The sequence below is a fragment of the Falco punctatus genome (genome assembly GCF_963210335.1).
Source record: "Falco punctatus genome assembly, chromosome: 20".
Taxonomy (NCBI): domain Eukaryota; kingdom Metazoa; phylum Chordata; class Aves; order Falconiformes; family Falconidae; genus Falco; species Falco punctatus.
This window is the reverse complement of record NC_137600.1, coordinates 459,291-479,288: the sequence shown is the minus strand read 5'-3', so window position 1 is coordinate 479,288 and position 19,998 is coordinate 459,291. Positions and strand designations below refer to the sequence as shown.

At 44.6% G+C, this 19,998-nt stretch overlaps 1 protein-coding gene across 25 annotated transcripts in view; it reads right to left on the bottom strand.

Annotated features, from left to right (window-relative positions):
- AAK1 (AP2 associated kinase 1) overlaps nt 1–19,998 on the bottom strand; it is an 86,491-nt gene that overhangs the window by 50,415 nt on the left and 16,078 nt on the right. For all 25 annotated transcript variants that reach the window (XM_080370092.1, XM_080370110.1, XM_080370111.1 and 22 more), the window contains exons 3-5: nt 8,485–8,603; nt 6,311–6,419; nt 4,003–4,145 (exon numbers count right to left, since the gene is read on the bottom strand). In XM_080370092.1, the coding sequence (XP_080226218.1) occupies nt 4,003–4,145; nt 6,311–6,419; nt 8,485–8,603 (371 nt within the window). The remainder of the gene's footprint in view (nt 1–4,002; nt 4,146–6,310; nt 6,420–8,484; nt 8,604–19,998) is intronic.

Here is a 19,998-nt window from a genome sequence, read left to right as displayed (position 1 = left end):
AAAGCATTGCACACAGATGTTCTCCCTAGCAGATCAACACTGACAGCGCTGTTCCCTATTCCCTGCAAATACTTGTCAAACATTTCCAGAAGAGTCCTTCCACGTTATCTGGCTGAGAAGTCTGAGGTGACTTCTCACTGAAGCATCCTGCAAGTTTTGTCACACATCAGCACTAGACAATCCAGCAACCAGACTTGTTCAGTAACTTCCAGAAAAAAAAAAAAAAGAAAAAAAAAAAAAAGAAAAGAAATACAGCGAAACAAAGTACCTGCTATGGACTCCCAGGCCAGAGAAAACTATTTTTTTTTAAAAAAGCCATGGAGGTGCCTTCTGCCAGTCAAACGCTCAGAAAGCTGCAATCCTGTTTTCGGCACTTACAACTCCGGCTGCAGCCTTTGACATGCCCAACACAAAGTCAGATTTAGACCCCAAACAAAATTCATTAAGGGAATAAGTTGCTTTAAGCTTTGTTAGTGAACGTAGCTAGCTTCTGTGTTTATCCTCCAAAACAAATGCCTTTCTTTGTTAAAACCACAAAGTCGTAAAAACAATGCACAGACACATAAGATCAAGGGATAAGGAATAAAGCTTTAACTAGTGAATTCCACACACATTATCCTCGTGTGAGAGCAATGGCTTCTAAGGCCAGTCTGTCTGAGTTCAGGTAGTGATTTGGGAGGGATGCATAACCGAGGTGCACTTTCTGACTGTTTCCAGCCCCTTCAGGTCTCTAGAGATGTTTCAACTTCCCTCTCTCCCCTGGCACCATTCACTATTTACATTTGAAAATGTATTTTGTGTTTCATAGCAAAGAAACAAATGCAATGCGACACCTAAGAGCACTAACTGATTTTGGCACAGGCATATTCTAAACATGGCGGATACAACGGTTTAGTATTAGAGGACCGAATAATTTTACATATCACACTCCAAATACAAATCCGTCCAAACAAATTCCAGACAAAGGCTTGTTGGTGGCATGGGGGCAAGACCTGGCATTACAAAGAAGGGTGATGGAAGACTGTGAGGTAACAGCAGCAGAGCCTGACTGTCTTACCACACCACAGAGAAGCACAACGCTGGGCGGACTGCTGCTAAAATGAAAGCGAGAGAAGCTAAATCCTTAACATGAGAACACAACCTTCTGGTTACTTCAAAAGTAGGGAAAGGAAAGGAGAAGGATGTTTTGATCAACAGCATCCTCTGGGTTGACTGACAGTATTTTGGCGTCTCCTGCTGCGTGTCTACTACAAGAAAAACCAGCCACTCATCTGCAAGCCAGTCACCTACTCCTGGAACCAGATGGATTCAGACTAGCAGAAGCACCGCAGGCAGAAACAGGAGACCTCTCACTGCAGAAAGCTCCGAGCTGTAAAAATCAAAGTTAGCTCTAAGGTGGTGCTTTGAACAACACAAGTTACAGGATGTGAGACTGGCGAGACAAGCTTAAATATAAAACAAGTTAGACAAACTGCCACTAGGCATAGAGTAGTTGTGTAGATTGTTATCATCAGCCCTAGAGAGATTTCCCCCTCCCTCCACCTCACTAAACCCTACAGCTCTGGGGTCTGACAGTTATAGTTTCTCTGCATAGATTCCAACTTCGAGGCAGAGACTTCACAGCCAGCACACAGATAGCCAGAAGGAGGTTTGGTCATTTGTTCTTCGCTGTTAAAAGGCCTAACCTACAGATAACAGGAATTGTTCTTCCTCCAGAAAGAGGAGGACAAAAGATAAACTTTTCCGGGAATGCCCTGCAGCAGCAATGACCTACAAACCCTGGGGGTGAGGAAAATCTCTGCAAGAATGAGCAAGCAACCGTAACCAGGCAAGGCAAGCCTACTGCCCACAGAGTTACACTGCTCCCCAGGGGTCCTAACTGGGGCAGAGGCAGCACGAGGGGCTTCCTAATTTTTAGGAAAAAGTAGCATCAATATACGCCTAGTTCTGTGGCATTCGATCAAAGCACACGAAACTAAACATCACGCCGCATACAGCGCATCATGCGGACGTAAGCACACAGGGACACCTGAGAGTTAACCATCAGATCAGGAAGGAACACCTCAACACACACCCAGAGGGGTGACATACTCTCTTTTTCGTGGCCTTTACTCATTCACAGCGAAACATCCGCTTTTGCCTCCAGGCACGCTGCTTAAAGGTGCTGCTGTCCCCAGCTGTTGGTCACTTCCCACCAGTTCGAGACTGTGCCAACAGGAGGTTGTGCTGCTTCAGGAAAAGCCTCTTGGGTCAATTCAAAATCACAGCCACAGGCCGCTGAAACTAATCCAGCTGCGTTTGTCTGAAAGGGCTTAAAGATTATTCACACAACTCCTGCTGGCAGAGCTCTCTGGGCAGGAACCTTCAACATCAAAGAGCTGGAAGGCAAGAAAAGCCTCCAATCCTCATGCAGCTGCCTACAGAGTCAACATCTGCCCGCTCTTCAACTGGGTTGCGTTCACCCCAACAAAACACGGACCCGATGGATGCTTCTCCTCACACTCAGACCTTGTACAAAACTTCTCTGGCCCTTAATCTCTCTTGGAACTGGAGCTCCCCGTTGGCATCATTCAATTTGAACTCAAGTAAAGTCAAAATGTATCTAAGTCATCAATTCCATGTTAGATCTCCAACTGTGATCAGCACTCCAGAGGTCATCACCACAGAAATAATACAATATTTAACTGGGAAACGTGTCTCAAAGCAGAGAAGAGCCAACTCTCTGACCTTGGGCACAGCTTACCAACCAAGAGCCAGGTCTTGCAAAAACTTTACTGATTTAAGCAGGCAATAGAGGGCTGGACATCCGATCGTAACAGTTCATTTCAAATGCAAGTCTGTGGAAAGTAACGCTCAAGATCAACTCCCTAATCCATCACAGATGTCCCAGAATTCATTCACATGCCACACAATGCGCTTGCTCTTTATTAAAAACCCCCAGGGATTTGCCAAAGAGGTAACTGCAGGGGTCAATATCAACTGGAGAGGTTCCTGTTCCTAAGCCTCATCCTCTCACCCCAGTTTTTCTTGCCTATACAGGCTGCTGCAAGATGCCCACAGCCCTTAACAGCTTTAAATACGAGCCTCAAACCGATAAGACTCCACACGTTTCACTGGAGAAAAAACAGATGTCAGACTTGTTTCATATATTCAAACTGACTAAGCAGCAGGTCACAATCATTTGAAACATCCTAAACCATACCAGACCCCGAGGACTTTTTCCCCTGCACTACCTGGCTCTCGCTGGCACATGTGGCACCTTTTGCTCCTATAAAACAACGGCCAGCAGCACAAAACCAAACATCTGTCGAGGGCTCTGAAAACAGAGCCTGTGACCCGCAAAGCACATCTGAATTTCAAATGCACACAAGAGCCTCCTTCTTGGCCAAATATATTATTCAGGCATTTTACGAGCTAGTTGAGAGGAAAGCGAACATCTTTTTGTTTGTTTGTTTGATTATAGGCATGGGATTTTTCAGAAGCTCTCCCCGCTGGCCTAGCTCTGTTCCCAGCTAAGCACATAGAGTTTTACAATGCACTTTCATGGTCAACAGAGTTAGAGGCCAGTTTCAAAAGCTTCTGACGACTCCTGCCCCAAGGCCAGCATCTCCCGAGGGACCCTTTTAACGTGGGTCCAGGAACTGTATTTACAGCATGTTTTTTGTGAACTACCTTATAACATCAATATTGTTTCAGGTGGCAGAAAGTCATCATGAATAATTCATCAGATGCATACTGGCACATCTGTGCAAAACAGAATTATTCACAAACATTTGTGGGTTTTAAGTAGATCTATAGATGGTAAACATATGGTAAGCAGCAATGAGAGGCTCATTACTTTTTTTATCTTCCAATAGAGAGAGGTATTTATGCCCATTTGTCCTCATTACTGACAAAAGAAACACAGTGCCGGTGTTCAAAGCCCGTCTGCCATGGCACAGGCAGCAGACACGTTACGGAGGATGCACGCTCCCTGCCGTATTACTGGAGTCCACAACTCACCTTCAAATCCCTGTGGATTATCGGTGTTTTACACTGATGCAACCTGGCTACAGCCTCACAGGTGTCACAGAAAATCTGCAGGACCTCATTCTCCGTGAACCCCGTCTGCAGGCGCTGGTTCATGAGGTTCACCACTTGACCTCCTGAGGAGAAACAAACACCCACAATCACAGCAGGTACGCACAACGAGGTCTGGCCTGGTCTAAGCCCCGCTCCTACCAGGCGTAACTTGTCTTAGTCTGCTCCCCATCATGAGTTCAAATTCAAAATTCACACCAAGCCTTCCCGAGAGGCTTTTTGCAATCTGCTTGCTCATCTTGTTTCATTCTCATTTCCTCACCTAAATCCCAGAGGGCTTTGTGTACCTGCTGGCAGGCGTTACATCTCATCTTGTCTTTCAGCAGTGCTTAAGAGAGCAGCAAGTTGGCTTCTATGGCCCATGCTCACCTGGCCATATTAACACTCCAACGTAACTCTGACTAAGCCACATCTTTTTCTTTCTTCAAGACTTTTTTGCCAGACTAGAGGAATAAAAAGCTGAATTTGGGGCACCCGCAGTCCACAAAATAGTTTGCCATACTATTTTGTAAGCAAGTAAGCAAGAGGAGCGAGACAAGGTGACACTCAAAAAACCCGCACACTACTAAGTGGTTGGCTAAAGTCACAGACTGGCCAAAAAAAAAAAAAAAAATTTAAAAATCCATCTGTAACAAGGGTAACTCCAGACAAACAAAAGCAATTTTCCATGAGCAAGTCCTGAATTTGCCTCAACTTTGGGATTCTGTTGCTGTCAAAGCCTTTCCAAAATAACCCACACAGTGGTTCCTCCCCCCTCGAAACACCCTATGCACACAGGGAAAACTCCTTCCCAAACCTTTGGCAAAGCAAAACTGTATTCATTTCACATCACAAGTGTCGGAAAACTTTATTTTCATGGTATAAAAGAAATGTTCAGCTTAATAAATAGTACAGCTGCGAACATTTTGCTCTCAAAGTGAGTGCAGTTCTGCACAAAAAAACACACTGACTTAGTCTGGAAACTGTTTGACACAAAAGGAAAGTCACAAGGGAAAAATCCGATGTGTAACAGCAATTCCCATGCTTCAGTCTGAATGCTGGAGCCACAGGCAGGCGTGTGCCGAGCAGAGCATCTGGCCAAAGCAAGCCACTGAGAAACACCACCTTGCAGCTCTCTTCCTTTCAGATGGAAGGAAACACCTTAGATTTTACTCCATCAGCCCCAAATTCGGCACAGAAGTGAGGCTAATGCAGCTGGAGGGACCGCGTTCTGAATTGCTACGGTTTGTACTTCCCTCCGCAGCGGGGTCTGCAGCGTGGAGCTCAGTACGGATTTACTAGCACTGCCAGGCTTATTTCTTACAACAGTCCTTGTGATCCTTAGGTTGAAGCTTACAGAGCGCTTACATAATGATTCCTTCAGCAAAACTACACGTAAGGTTCTTCCTTTTACCAGCAAACAAACCCAACGCAAGTCAGTCAAGATTCTTGCGTCAAGTGAAGAGGGCACGCACGGCACAACAGAAAGCCATACCATACACGTTTCAAGGCATTTTAGCATCTAGTCGTTCTTGCTACAATGCACCTGGCTTCTGTTAAAAGCCAAGCAGTCCCAAGAATACCTGTTTCCATCAGCTGCCACCATCCAAAACAGCCACAGACTTCGGAAGTCACCTGGCCAAAACGTTATTTTTGCTTAACACTATCCCCGCAAGAGGCATTTCAGCACAGCACATGCGTCATTTTCCAAACAACACATCCTAGCCACAAGAGATCAAAGCTTTGGGACAGCTGGAAAAGACTGGAAGAGCCTGTCTGGCTAGAGACAGCCAAGCAAAAAGGCCAGAGGTAAAAGGAATACTTTCTGGCTTCACATCATCTATTTTGTGCTTCTTCCAGAAAGATCCTAAGTCAGGCTGGAGTGGAAAAAAAGCTTGCAATATGACATGAAGTGAAGAAGAATTTAATTCCACAGCCTGGCAGCTTTAGAAGAACCACTTCTTGTGTGGACCAGCCTATGGAAAACAGCAATATATATTTAAAGGTTCTCTTTTACAACAGAAGGATCCAGGACCACCCTGGGCAGGGGCAAAGCCTCACGTATCATCCACTTCTCCACATCCAGTTTTGGCTTTGCTTTCTTTGTTCAGAACCGTCCCTTGGTAGCCAAGAAAGGGCCAGGGCTAGGAACAGGTTTGGTTTTTTTTAAAGGAAGGTGTTGTGCAAGTTCCCTGTCAGCACTGAAAGGGGACAAATCTACCAGTGAATGATACCTTGAGCCCACACTCACCTCGACAGAAGTCCATTAGTATCAGCACTTCCCACACGTCACCACTGCTTACTGAATTTATACTGGAATCGATGTATCCGACAATGTTCTTGTGGCCAGATAGATCCCGCTGCAAGAGAATTAAAAACATAAACCAATGATACAGAGCGAGCAACATTTTAATCTGGTTCCTCTGCACCACACAGCTTCCCCTGTTCTTCTCCTGTACAGATGCAAGTTTCCGTCACTTTGGATTAATCACCATGCAAAACCTGAACAAACTTGAGTTCTGTCTCTATCTGGTTTCCTTCCAGAAGGATTTGAGACAAAGAGCTGAGAAACAGCCAACCTGATGAACTAACTTGTTCAGCCATCAGTCCAGATTTTTGCATGTGCCCCTAGATGGCCAAGCTGCCTGGAGCTGCTCCTCCTTTACGTAGGGGGGAGAACAGAGCAGATGTTTTGTGGTAGCCCATGCACAGTACACGTGGCGCTTACTTTTCTCATCTCCTTCCACTCTTCTGCTGGAAAACAGCATCTCAAATCCTCACATGCTCAAAAAACCCACTAATGTAATAAAATAAATTTTAACCTTGCTTTTAGAAGTACCTTATTTTAAGTAACTCTATGGATTAAACCACAAATTCTCATATCAATGACTTATCCGTGACTCACACTAAACCTGCAGAGAAAAGTCACTTCTCTTTGGGACTGCCAGCTTCACACCCACTCCCAGGTGTGACAGCCAGTCCAGTTCAATGCTCAGCTTCACCAGTAAAAGAAATCAAGATTCTGCTGGCCACATTCTACCGTAACACCACAGGGCTGCAAAAAGTGCAGTTAAGTTTAAAAAAAAATTCTTACTGTACAAAAGCTAGAAGAGAAGGAAATACTTCCTTTTAGTGACGTACTGGTTCTTCAGGACAAAGATTAGTGGTTAAATAAGATTCAGTACAGGACAAGCGGACCTGGCGAGCAAGAAGGCTACTTCTCGCCCTCACTTTCCAAGTTAGCCACACGTTTCAAAGAGGCACCAAAGACACAGAGACAATGGAAAGCCTGGCAAGTAAAATCCAAGTAAACAAGCTTCGTGAGCACAGCTAAAACCTTTGATGTAAAATCTAATCTCAACTTCTCCCAAGTAGCATTAGCTACAGTGATGACAAACCATGCCCAAAAGCTTCACTGCACTATCACACAAACTCCAGAAGTTAACTTTAAAAGGTATTAATGTAATTAAAAGCTACTTCAAAAAGCACACCTGCAATTGCTACAGGTAAGAGCTGATGACATGAAGATGATCTACCCCAAACCTATACCTTGTGTTGTAAATTAGCAGAATGAGGATTTTATATTTCCTTCCCCGCCTCGCAGTTGCTCTAAATGTTCCCCGGTATCTTTGAACACAACTACAAAAGTGGCACTTCCCACGGTCACCAGGCTCCCAACGAGACTAAGCAAATGTACTTGAATCACCTCCATTATTTCTTTGTTTAGAGATGCTAAGTTTAAAACAGCTATTAAAAATAGCTATCCTATCATATAACTCCTTGTATTCAATAAACTCGAGAAACATTCCGGTGCTTATTGTACATACTTCCCAGTTTCAAAAGCCTAGGCAGCAACTGCCCCACAGATACCAGTTCATTCCATCAACCTCATCAATACAAAGGCTGCCTTCATGCCAACCCAAAAGATTCATTTGCACCACTACAGCTTCTAATCTCAGGATGGAAGTTTTCCATTCTTGCACCGATTTGAGTTTGGAGATAGTTGTATCGGAATCATCAGCCTCTTCTGATGAAGTCTAGAAGGCTGAAGGCTTTAGCCCTGAACTGAAGACTGTCAAACTTTGAAGTCTAACACCCCCAACCACACTTACCTCTTCAGCTCTTCCTTTTCCCATTAAGTTGTGGGGCTGATATAGGAGTGTTCTCCTCCCCTCATTTCCCTGAAATTTCCTATGCTTTTCCAGCTACCACGTTTTCCTTCTCCACTGAAATTATTTAAGTAATTCAATACGAGATTTTCACATAGTCATGTAACTCCAGGAGTTAGGTCTTTCCTAAGGACAGTTTTGCTAAGAAAAGGTACAGTTTGTGACACGATGCCACACAGATCACAGGCAGAAGATGACCAGGCTCTCATACCACTCCACGCCCAGTCTGGGGCCCCAGTACAAAGTGGTGACTTACCATGATTTGGATTTCTCTTTTGCAGACTTGCAAGTCATACTCATTGTTGACGTACATCCGCTTCAGGGCACATTTCATCCCATTGTTTGTCCTCACAAGAAACACTATCGCAAATCCACCTGCAGAAGACACAAAATCATCCTATTCATTAACAAAGAAACCTCTCGGCCCTTGCTTCCAACCCTGTCCCTGCCTCCGTCGACCTTCAGGGTACAGCCGGTAGGTGCGGAGTGCCTTCCCCACAGAGCCCTGGTGGGAGTGCTCCTTCCACCTGCTCAGCTCAAGAGCTTTCAGCCCTGCCTAGACAGCTATTTCTGGGAACTAAAAGGAATCCAAGGGGGCAAATCTTCAATTAATGGAAACAAAGTTAACATTTAACATCTCCATAAACCCAGCAATTACACCGGTTACTCGTCCTGCCAGACAGACCTTCGTTGTTCCATTAATTTCCATTATGAAGAAGAAAGCTGAAGTATAAACAGTTGCCTTGGACAGAAACCAGAGCTACAGATCATCCACTGAATTACCAAAGGCCTAAACTTAAAAGGCTTCCCAACTTCTGAAGCATCTAAGTTACATTACAAAGCTGATTTGTGCAAGAAGCAGAAGAAACCCATTTCCCCACACATGGTTTGACGTTAGTACTTTAAAAAATAAGAAGAAAGAAAAAAAAAAAAACCAACAAAAACCTTACAATTAATTTTGTGGTCACTGCTATTAGTAAAGTCAGGACTCCCAGGACATGCTTGTTTAGGATGAAAGCTTTTCATCTCTGTTAGAAATGCATTAAACCTATGGGGTTTACATTTGTAGTCCTGGGACTGAAATAGGAAGCTGATTGAGGATGGAGGTATATAGGCATCAAAGTTTCGCACCTGGCTCCCGCAGAGCAGAAGGAATCAGAACAAAAAGTCGCACGGTGCCAAGAAGCGCTGCACAACGGTAAAAAGGGAAGCACAACAACACTGTCGACGTCACAACCCAACAGCTTCATTTGCCAACCGTTACCTCATATTACAGCACACATTTCTTTTATGCTTAAGGACTTCTAAAGAATCTGCTCGATAACGTTACAATTCAGTGCTGCCACAGCCTTCAGAAGTCCCGCTACACCGAGAGCTGTAGTTACACACCATAAAAAAGCTAGTCACATCCCAAAGAATACTCATTTTAAAGGAGTTGGAGCCCTTTGGTGAATCCCATTTTTACAAGCAGCCAGAAACCATCAGATCAACAATAGATACATAGTTACATTTGACATGCTTGTACATAATTACTACTAATGGTTATCTAGCACTTAAATGAGTTTCTCCCCATCATGTAAATGAAATGTGACAAGCAACAAAGCCACGTTTGGGTAAAATTTAGTGTTGCATTTGACAACTCCAGTCTTGCAACAACTGGTGCTTACAAGTTGTTAACAAACACCACAGCCAAAAGGCCCACTGAAGCTTCTACTAAAACTAGGATTTATTTTTGCTACGAGAAAGAGCAAATGACCAGACAACACTGCTGTGTTCAAAGTATAACCCTCGCCATTTGTTATCAAACAGCTTTTATGGCACCTATTACAGCTCATCTTCCAAAACAATCACAGAAGTTACACACCCAAAGACATGCCTGTCAGCACCAGAGCTGTTAAAAATATCTCTTAGCATGCAAAAACCTTAGTCTTACACATCATAGTTTGCCATAGGAACCAGAGCAGGTTTTCCAAGGAAGCCCCATTGACTTTTAGGAGCAGAACCAACTGGTAGCACCCCAGAGAAGTTGCAAAAAGATGCAACAGAAAGTAGAATAAATAAATAAATACATTTCAAGGCTTCAATTAAAGTCTTAAAAATTATAACCAGGCTGCAAAAGGGATATTCAGATTCAGAAAAATGGGACGTGGCCCTGGGATGCAGCAAAGCCATACAGATGCTGCTCACTCCTGCCAGAAAGGGTTTTAAAACCCCTGTAGTTCTGGAGGGCCTCATTTCTTCGTAGCACTCAAATTTAGACACAAAAATAACCCCAACTCTCTCCCTCAAGTTGAGGATCTCAAATTACCAGCCACTTTTAAGAACTTGGCAAGCCGCAGCGGTAGCCTTATTGTTCTACCCTAGCCACATTTGTCTCATTTCTGGGGAACAAAGCTGCACATCCCGCTTTAGCCCAAAGAATGTCTACACTGAAAAAAGCAAGAGAGCACTCTAATGAAACACATTAGCCTTTTTAAAATTATTGGAGAAATCAGGTTCGGACTTTTTTTTTTCCTATACATTTCCATGGACAACAGATAAAATCTAGAGAAAACATTAAACACCACAGAAGAAAAAAACAAACCAAACAAAATCCCAGTGTTTGGTGGTTGGTTTTTTTTATTATAGAGTCTCAGTCATCATCAAAACTTTTTGGGAATCAAAAGACATCACCCATCACAAGCTTTCCCCCCTCTCCAGGGGTTCCACTCCCCTCCCACAGCTCCTCCTGCCAGCCCTGGAGGCCAGCACGATACTGTATCTCTGTTTACAGTGCTAAGCTCAGCAGGAAGAAACACGAACTGAGCAGCGAAAATAGATCAATTAAACTTCTCAAAAATAAGACGACCCACTAAATTCAAGGACCTCTTTCTCAATTTTTGCTTCAGCTGAAGTGGGACTGGTACCTCCAGAGCAAGTGCTAGTGTCTCATTAGCAAAGCTCCAGGCAAGGCACCTTTCCTCCAGTCTGGATCCCGTGCTAATTAACAAAGTCACTCCTAGAGCCCACTCACTAGGATAAGCACATCGTGCTATTTTGCTTACCAGGGACAACTGGCAAAGAAAACAACAGTCTGCGCAACAGAGAACATAGCTAAACCATCCCAAGGGCTCAAAGCAAAGAGACATATTTTTAAAAAAATGAAACTTAAGTTGATGCTTTCTGATACAGAACTGCAACATCAACACTTAGGGACCTGACAGAAACATGGCCTGAAGAATCTTCCAAGTGGAGCAGCGAGAGACGAACAGGTCAGGTGGAGAGCATCCCAGGAAGAGGAAGCCTGCAACATTTGCCGAGTTGTCAGCCTCCTTCCCTCCCTTACCTTTAACTCCTGCAAACTTCAGCTGCTGACACCACACGTGGAAGGTGTGCAAAAATCATTTAGCTTACTTCGTTTGTTAACACACCTACCAATTTGGTTACTTTGTTATTAAACTCCCACTGACTGCAGATTAAAGCATGACAATTTTGCTGCTAGTAAAAGCAGCATGCCTCTCTCCAGAGAAAACAAGTATTGATTTAATCAGGGTACATAGCGCAATTTTTACACAACAATCTAGAGTAAGCGACTTTGCTACCAGAGAAGCAGAATTTGATGATCCACATCCACTTGAGAAAGGATGAAAAGTTTTACTTTCTAAACAACTAATACATCACCTGGTCTGATCACCTTGGTTAAATCAGACCACAATACTCCTTCCAAACTACAGTTCACGGAGACCAGGTTTTGACTGTATCCAGGATTTCATCCAGAAAGGCACAACATAATCAAGAATGTCTAACTTCCCTCAAGGAGTCATTCCGCACCTAAATCAGAAGAGGTGTGAAAAATACCACCCTAATTTGATTTTCTCTGCATTCATTACACCTTCCGCTGCTAATTGGCTTCAGCACTCCCAGTACTGCATGCAGAGAACGGGGCTGCAAAGCACAGTCAAACAGCAGGAGGATGAGGGAAGCAGAAAGGGGCAGAGAAAGAGCACGAAGAACAGCAGCTTCTCACCACGCTCCTACGCAAACAGCTCTCGGAACACGAGATCAAAGTCCATGAGCAGGGCACACCGGCCAATTTTGGGAATACTGAGAACCTGCACCTGCAAGTTGGCTTCCAAAGGAAGCCGTGGGCGCGCAGACAGGGCAGAGAAATCAGGCCACTGGCCTTCACGCCTCACTCACGTATTTACAGAAACGGGGCTCGATCACATCGTGTGCCAGAACAAATCAGAGCTACAACAGGAGTTCTGCTCCTGCCAGGTGTGTTTCAGGCCACAGGTCTTTGCAGGCCAAGGTCAGAGCTACAGGTGTATCTGCTTATAGGCTTCTCATGCAACAACCGCTGTGTATCTGCACATCTGGAAATGGCAGGGATGCCATCAGTGGTCCATGCCTAGGCCTAGAGAGAGTCTCTTAAGTTTCTTGTGTACAAGAGATGATTTTGAATCTTTGGTCTATCCCTCACCTTCCAAGTCGGTACCTTTATTACCAACTGCTCATGAACTGCACATGCTGCTAAAGAAAGTGGCACTTGCCCGAAACTGTTGCATTGCAAGAAAGGTTAACAGTAGCACCACATCATCATTTTAAGTCAAGGTGTGTAAGTAGGTTACCAGCTGGAAGCATCCTGAAACTCCCGAAATCTTTCACGTGGCAACTGTGGCCACTTCCAATTCATGGTAGAAAAGCGGTTCCAGAAGGACCTGTACTCCTACAACTACCTCAAAAGCTGCCACTTTGTTGGTAATCAGCAGACAGAAAACACAGTTCACATTTTTCAGCGAGGTACGACAGAGAAGAGGCAAAGGAGGACCCAACAGACAGCTGAAATTTTCACTTGGCAGCATTAGCCCAGAACAGTGATGCTGTTCAGCACCGCCCAGGAAGGGACCAAGCGATCAAGCACCTGGAGCACAGCCAGCACTGCCTAAACAAAGACTTTCTAACAGTTCTAAGAGTCTTCTTTCGCCTAGCATGCAGCATTACCCAGTAGAAGAGGAACCTCTGCAGAAGCTGAGAGTGTCTTCTGCAACTTGCAGAGGTAAGGACGGTGCTGCCCAGCTCTCGCTGCCTGGTCACCGTCACACTGAACAATTGGCTTTTGCTTAGACAGGTCACCCAGCGCTAGTCTGAACTCTTGATGGTTTTTCACAGCATTATACTGAAATTAATTCACTTTAATTTAGCTTTTAGCTCTCTTGCTAACAGCTGCTTCCCACTAGTTAACCCTTCCAGATTGCCCACTACATAGCTACAACATTACTACCTGGTCATCCTCCAGGACTACTTTCCACTTCCAGAGCCTCAGACCACAACCAATTTCTCCTTAGTTATTCCAGCCCAACTCCCAACTTCGCTAAATCTGGGCAAAGTTGAAAGGAAATAGATCAAAGACAAATTGCCAAGCAATTATTATGAAGCACTGCCAGATGCACATTACAGGACCATTTACTTCTATTCTCAGTGAATGGCAAGCAAGGCAACCCTTCCAACGTCCAGAACTGCCAGCTCTAATGCACTATGCCAGCTCCAACGCTATAGATAGACGTGCCAGAGTTTGTGTAACTCCAAGTCAACCAAGGTCAACCCAAGAGCCTGCGCTACCTCAAATGAAGTTAGATAGCCGGGCTCCACGTGGCCAGGGACGGTGGGTCACGCACAAGGCAGAGCACGGGAGCAAAGTCATCAGGCACTAGGAAACTAAGAACACCCCCACATCTTTACCAGTAAAGCCTTTTCTCCAGTACACATATGGAAAGCAAAAGGCAAGAGACCAGTCCAGGCTTCAGATGCAACAGAGCAAATAAATCCAGAGACTCTGGAAGCACCAGAAGGGTGAGAAGCAAGAACTAAGCCTGAGACTCAGCTCAGGGGACAGCTCCCCCTTGCATTCGTAAACAAGTGCCTGTGATTTAAAGTTCTGGAGGAAATTCAACTCTTTTCCCATACAAGCCAGCAGAAGCTAAAATACCACTCTCATTTTAAGACATAAAAAGTTATTTATATGCTCATCCTTAAGACATACTAACATTGTCAAACAGGTAGGGTGCAGTCAGTATCGCGATCACCATTGGCCAGCAACAGCCATAGGTCTCTTGAGAAACATCACTGTCTTTTGCACTTAGGCCAGCATCTACCTCTACAACAGCTCTACAACAGCATGGGAACACTGTTATCTTGCTACACATTTCTGGCCTGACTGTTGTCTTGCTAACTGTTTTTAGGATAAGCTAAAAAAAAAAAAAAAAAAAAAAAAAAAAAAAAAAAAAGGAAGTTCTGTGATTATCTCCAGTCAATAGAGATGCCAGAGCAATTTTCCATGCAGGTTTGTGTCGGTGTACTGGCTAGTTTCCAGGGCTGGTAGTTATATTTTCAGCCCTTCTGTAATTTCAGCAGGATGCAGAACTCTTCACAGCCAGGCAAGCACTTCTAAACTCGGTAAAACCAGATGCACAAAGCTGCACGTGATCCCCTCTCTGAGCTCATCGCAAGGTAAGAAGATAGCGCTCTGCTGCATCTAAGTGATTCACACGTGTTGCGAGCCTGGAATCCTCTTGCAACCAGCAAGTCACGGGCAGGCAGCCACGCTCACCTGCAAACACACACAAGATGCTGCTCCCAAGCACGTTGCACAAACTAATGTTATGGTGAGAAAGTTTACAGAGAAATTGGTTGCTTCTTCCATAGCCCTTCTGTGATAAGCTCTTCCAGAGCTGCCTTTCACGGGTGAACGTATCAATTAGCCAAGCTCAGAAAGCGCTGCTAGGATGAGCTGCACGCTGAGCGCTGCACACCTTACCCTCGATGGACACAACTGCCCTCCAGCACAGAGAAGGTCTTCTGAAGCAACAGCCCCACCTTCTCCTGGGACAGCATGGTCAGCGGTAGCGGTAGGGGACCCATGACAAACAGCCTGTCCTGAGAAGCCCCTTCCCAACTCAATTACTGTATCTTCGCCCACAATCACTTACTCGGCTGTTTGATCTGCATTTCAGTCCTGCTCCAGACCTCCAAACACACCCTCTCAGATAACTATCTGGACAGCAGAGAAGAAAACAAGGTATTACTGCAGGCAGGATTTGTACCTGCCAGACAACAGGGCCCCACAAAAAGCCTGGTTTGTTCGTGCCCAGCCAGAATAAAGCAAGTTCAAGCACAGCCAGCCAGTGTTTGAAGCACCAACTCAACAGGCCACTTCCCCCAAGTTAATCATAGCCCAGAAGAGGACTGGTTGGACTCTGCCCTGTACACACAAAGTGAAGCAGGTTAGATTCCTCAGGATCTGCAGGACCAAAGGCCTTTTCACAAGCCATTAGCATTCCCAAAACATGCTGCATTTTCCATGTTACCCTGTTATGCTGAGCCACCCCCCCCCAGTGAGAGACAGAAGGTACGCTAACAAAACAGAAATCACTTCATCCAAACACAATTAGGCAGAACACCTCCTTTTAAAATCCACACTTGCAAGCACCTCCCAGAGATGTTCAGTGCTGTTTGCTCAGAAGCAAACAAGACACGTAGCACAATGATCTCCCAGCTGCACGTTTGAGCTCTGCAATAACAGCTACAAAAACATCTCCACCACATGGATGAGCCTTCCCTCTGCAAACATCTTCAAGTTTTGTCTTAGATCACATCCCTCATTTTTTTCCAAGGCTATGCTGAATAATCCCAACGCAGCTAGGTTTGAGGAAGAGGTATCACTCTTCAGTTAAGTTAGTCAACTCACTGGGCTTGAAAGACCCAACTGTCAAATCATCAATTCCCACTTCAAAACACACAACCACCACTGCTTCATTTCGGATTTTCTCCATCACCCTCCTACAAACAAATCAACACTATCTGGAATTACCATAGTTCCTGATAAATCTTCTGGATGCCGCTAAAAGCTTTGTTCTTCAGGGGTGACATTCTTTTCAGAGCTGGACAAACAATGCGTGTGGTTCTCTGCTGAATTCTTTCCAGCTTTCTGTGTTTTAGCTCTATCTCATCCACCTCAAAGCTCTGCATGCCAGACAGCCTACCATACTTTAGTACTGAAGCTGAGGAGACAGCCAAGTGCTTTTCAGATGTCCCCAACAATTGCCCTGGGAATATTTAGCCCCCAGGGCCAGCCAGCAAGGCATTTTAAGCTCCGGTTGTGCTAGCAGGCACTTAAAATTAAGTGCTTTGCTGAGCCAGGCACAAAGGCACTCCTCATTTGCACAATTCGAATACTTACTGATTCTTATCCATCAAGAATTATGTCATATTTTGCCTTATCTCACAAGCCAGAAGAACTTCCTTAGCATTTATTTTCTTAAGTACCAGGGGCAGGCTCACTCCATTTTTTTATTTCACACACCCCCACACCTCCCAGTCAGGACGCTGTGATCCAGTTACAGGAAAACCCCATCAACTCTCTTGCACTGGACGTTTGCAGCTCACCATTCCCGACAACATTTACTAAAACATAGTTCCCGGTACTTATTTCTGCCACAGCCAGCTGACACACAGACACTGCACATGACCCACCACTGGACATCATCACTTGGCAACACCAGAACCATTTTCTCTGCTGCTGTACTGAGAAAGCCATCCTGCACCTCCGACACCTCTCTCTAGCTGGCATAATATGCAGTCATTTAACAAAAGCAGAGTTTTTCCCTGGTTGTGTATATACAACTGTCATTCCTTCCAACCCAAACTATTCTACAACGTGATTCCCGATCACGAAGCACCAAAATGTTGGTGCATCTTTTCCAGGGACAGAGATGGCTTCAACAAACCTCAACTTGGGAGGCACTTACCCTTCACCACAAAGAAAAAAAGGCCAAGGAAAATACTTTGGGCAAAGTTAAGCAATACAATCATCTGTAATTATTTTAGACAATGGCCAATTTCAGCTAACATTAGCATCAAGCTCTGCAAGCACAGACGGGAAAAGTACCAGGATGTGCCAGTGCTTCTCTCCTTACTGCCAGTTTTCAACAAAGGTGAAAGAATAACCCAGTCTTGGTTCTCCCCACCTATAAACCAAGGGCGAAGATGGACAAGCAAATCATCTGTAGGAGAGGGCAAAACTACCAAGGTGCGCTGGGATTCTCTCCTCAGACCACACAACAGGGCTGCTGAGCTGCAGAGACGGTCAGAAAAAACTTCCTGCTCCTGCCAGAAAGCATTACTGCGCATCACACCGTGAGTCCCGCTGTCAAGAGGAGACATGCCCAGCAGCTCCTATAAAAAGCACCACACTCAGCACCAAGAACACAGCAACAGCAGGAAGGAAAGCGAAGGGCAACAGTCCTTTACCGATCATGCCTACGTGCGATGATCTTGTGTCACCCTCCACACAGACAAGTATTGGCCAGTTAATTTTTATACGGACTTGTGATTTTAATTACAGCTCCATTAGTCAGCTATGATGAACATCAGGATTACAGTGACATTTTTGTCAGTATTAATCTGCACTAATACAGTCTTTCTACTATCTTTTATTTCACTCCTCCATCGCCCAGCACAAGGGTATTACTGCACCATACCCATCAAAAACTGCACCATTTCAAATCCCATTTCTCCCCTTTTGATGGAATTGCTCTGTCACTTCTGAGCTGCTCATTTCCAGGGCAGGATATTTCACCCCAAAGTCAGTTTTCTGTTCCAGTATTACCCCTTTTTTATTACCAAATGCACCCAGAAACTGGGAGCAGCACTGTGAAGTGTTCTGCTTTGATACATAAGGAATTGGAATGGTCAGGATCACTGCACATTGTTTTTTCTGCTTTATAAAGCATCTACAACACCTTTAAAGTTAGAGATGTCAGCATTAACACATTTAAAGAAAAATACAACAACTCCCTCCAGATTTGTTTTTAAAGTGGTTTGAGGTTTAATTAAGAAGCCACAGTAACGAGGCAGACTTTGCATTAGGGCTGTAACATCCAAGATCACAGCTACATCAAAGAAAGTGAAGAGGACACGGGTGCAATCTATGATTTACTGAGTTCAATCTGGAATGTTATCTCTGCTCCCACTTCCTGGAGATGGAGATCGTCAGGAACACCAACAACCTGCAAATAAATCCTTGGTTCTTTAAGTCATGGTCTTAAAAAGGATACTACTAGGTAGGAAAACCTGTGATTAACAGAAAAGGCAAAGAATTAAGAACCTAACCAAAGAACACATAGGTAAGTGTGACAACATACTACTCATAGCACAGTATGAAGCAAAAGCCCTGCTTACACAGCTCATGTCTCTGAGCTCTGTAGGCTGTCTCCAGAAAGCCAATTTGTGCTGGAAGGGCACCTTCAGGTGTCTGACCAGCGAAAGTCCAGAAAAAAACCCTCAAACCACAGCATCTCAGAGTAAGAGACAGTAGCAAGTCACCCTAAGAGGACAGACTGAAGGTTCACCCAGAACCCCCCCTCATTACACTTTGGGTATGGCACAACATATTACCAATAGGAAGAAACATTTTTTAGAGGTTTCCAGTGCTGCCAGGTGTCACAAAGGGTCCCGACTGTTGCCAAAAATCCAGTCTTAAAAGTGAGCATTAGATGTGTTACTCACAAGCTTGCTTCGGTCTGGTGAAAGATTAATCACCAATAGAGTCAAACAGCATTTCCTACACCCTCTGCTTTTTTAGAAGGCAGTAGGAGGTAGTCTGCTACTATAAAGCCTGCAGGCAAAGGGGCACTTCAGTTTTCCCTGAGCAAAGACTTCAGACTCACTGCAGTTAAACAGATAACTAACATGGCCTATGGTATTTTCTTCCTTTTTTTATGGTCATCTCCACCTAAGCAACATCCCAAAAGCGCTTTGGGCCTTCAAACACATCTATCTCTCTCTCTCCAGTGGTTTTATAGCTTTATGACTAACGTACAAAATCTGCATTAAAAAAAAAAGAGGATTTTGTTCTTGCCCCAGTGGAGTGGAATGGAGGCAGGTCGAGGATGACAAGATTAATGAACAGAGGGAGGCTTTCTCCAGCCTCATTTCACTCTTTCCACATTGCAACAGGATGCTGGTAAGCAACACGGGACAGTCTTGCTGAAAAAGCGTGGCCCTGTGTCACCGCGTCACTGTCTGGCACAGGATTTCACCTGACTCAGCCTCTCACTTACAGGCAGGACTGTCAATGCCCGCAGTCACGCCTGACGTGTCTCTCTAACCTGTTCTTTAACTGTTCTGTTTACACATTCCCCACATGCTCTTGAGCAGTTTATTCCTGCGGTGTTGTTACCCTTACCATCAGGGAGTCTCACCAAACTCTCCACTGACTTGAGTTCAACCCTAGATTCTAACGCTAAACCCCAGAGACATCAATAAGCTACTGCTCATCTTGTCCCCACACCGTCGTGAACAGCTGGAGGTACAGTGTCCTTTCCAGATTAGTACAACCACCACCGCTTTGAGACTTTTGAGGTCTTTTGTGGTAGGCAATGTTCTCCTTTGTGTTTGTATTTTGCTGTTTTATTACTGCATGCTGGAGTGTTCATCATGACACTTGGGGTTTGGGATTTAATTAATGCCTATGACTCACTCTCCCACCCAGTTCCATAATCCTCTGGTTACACTCGGGTATTTACATGTTATTTTATATCCATATAAGCAAAGATTATTCACCCTCAAGTTGCATGCACATAAAACACATAGCCTGCCCTAGAGGCACAAGTTTGCATCACGTCTCAGGAGTGCACGGACATAACTGGCATTTGTTTCCCCACAATCCAGGCTACAAAATTAGGATTTTCTTTACCTAGGCTAAGCTGTGCCAGCAGTTTGTAAGCCCAAG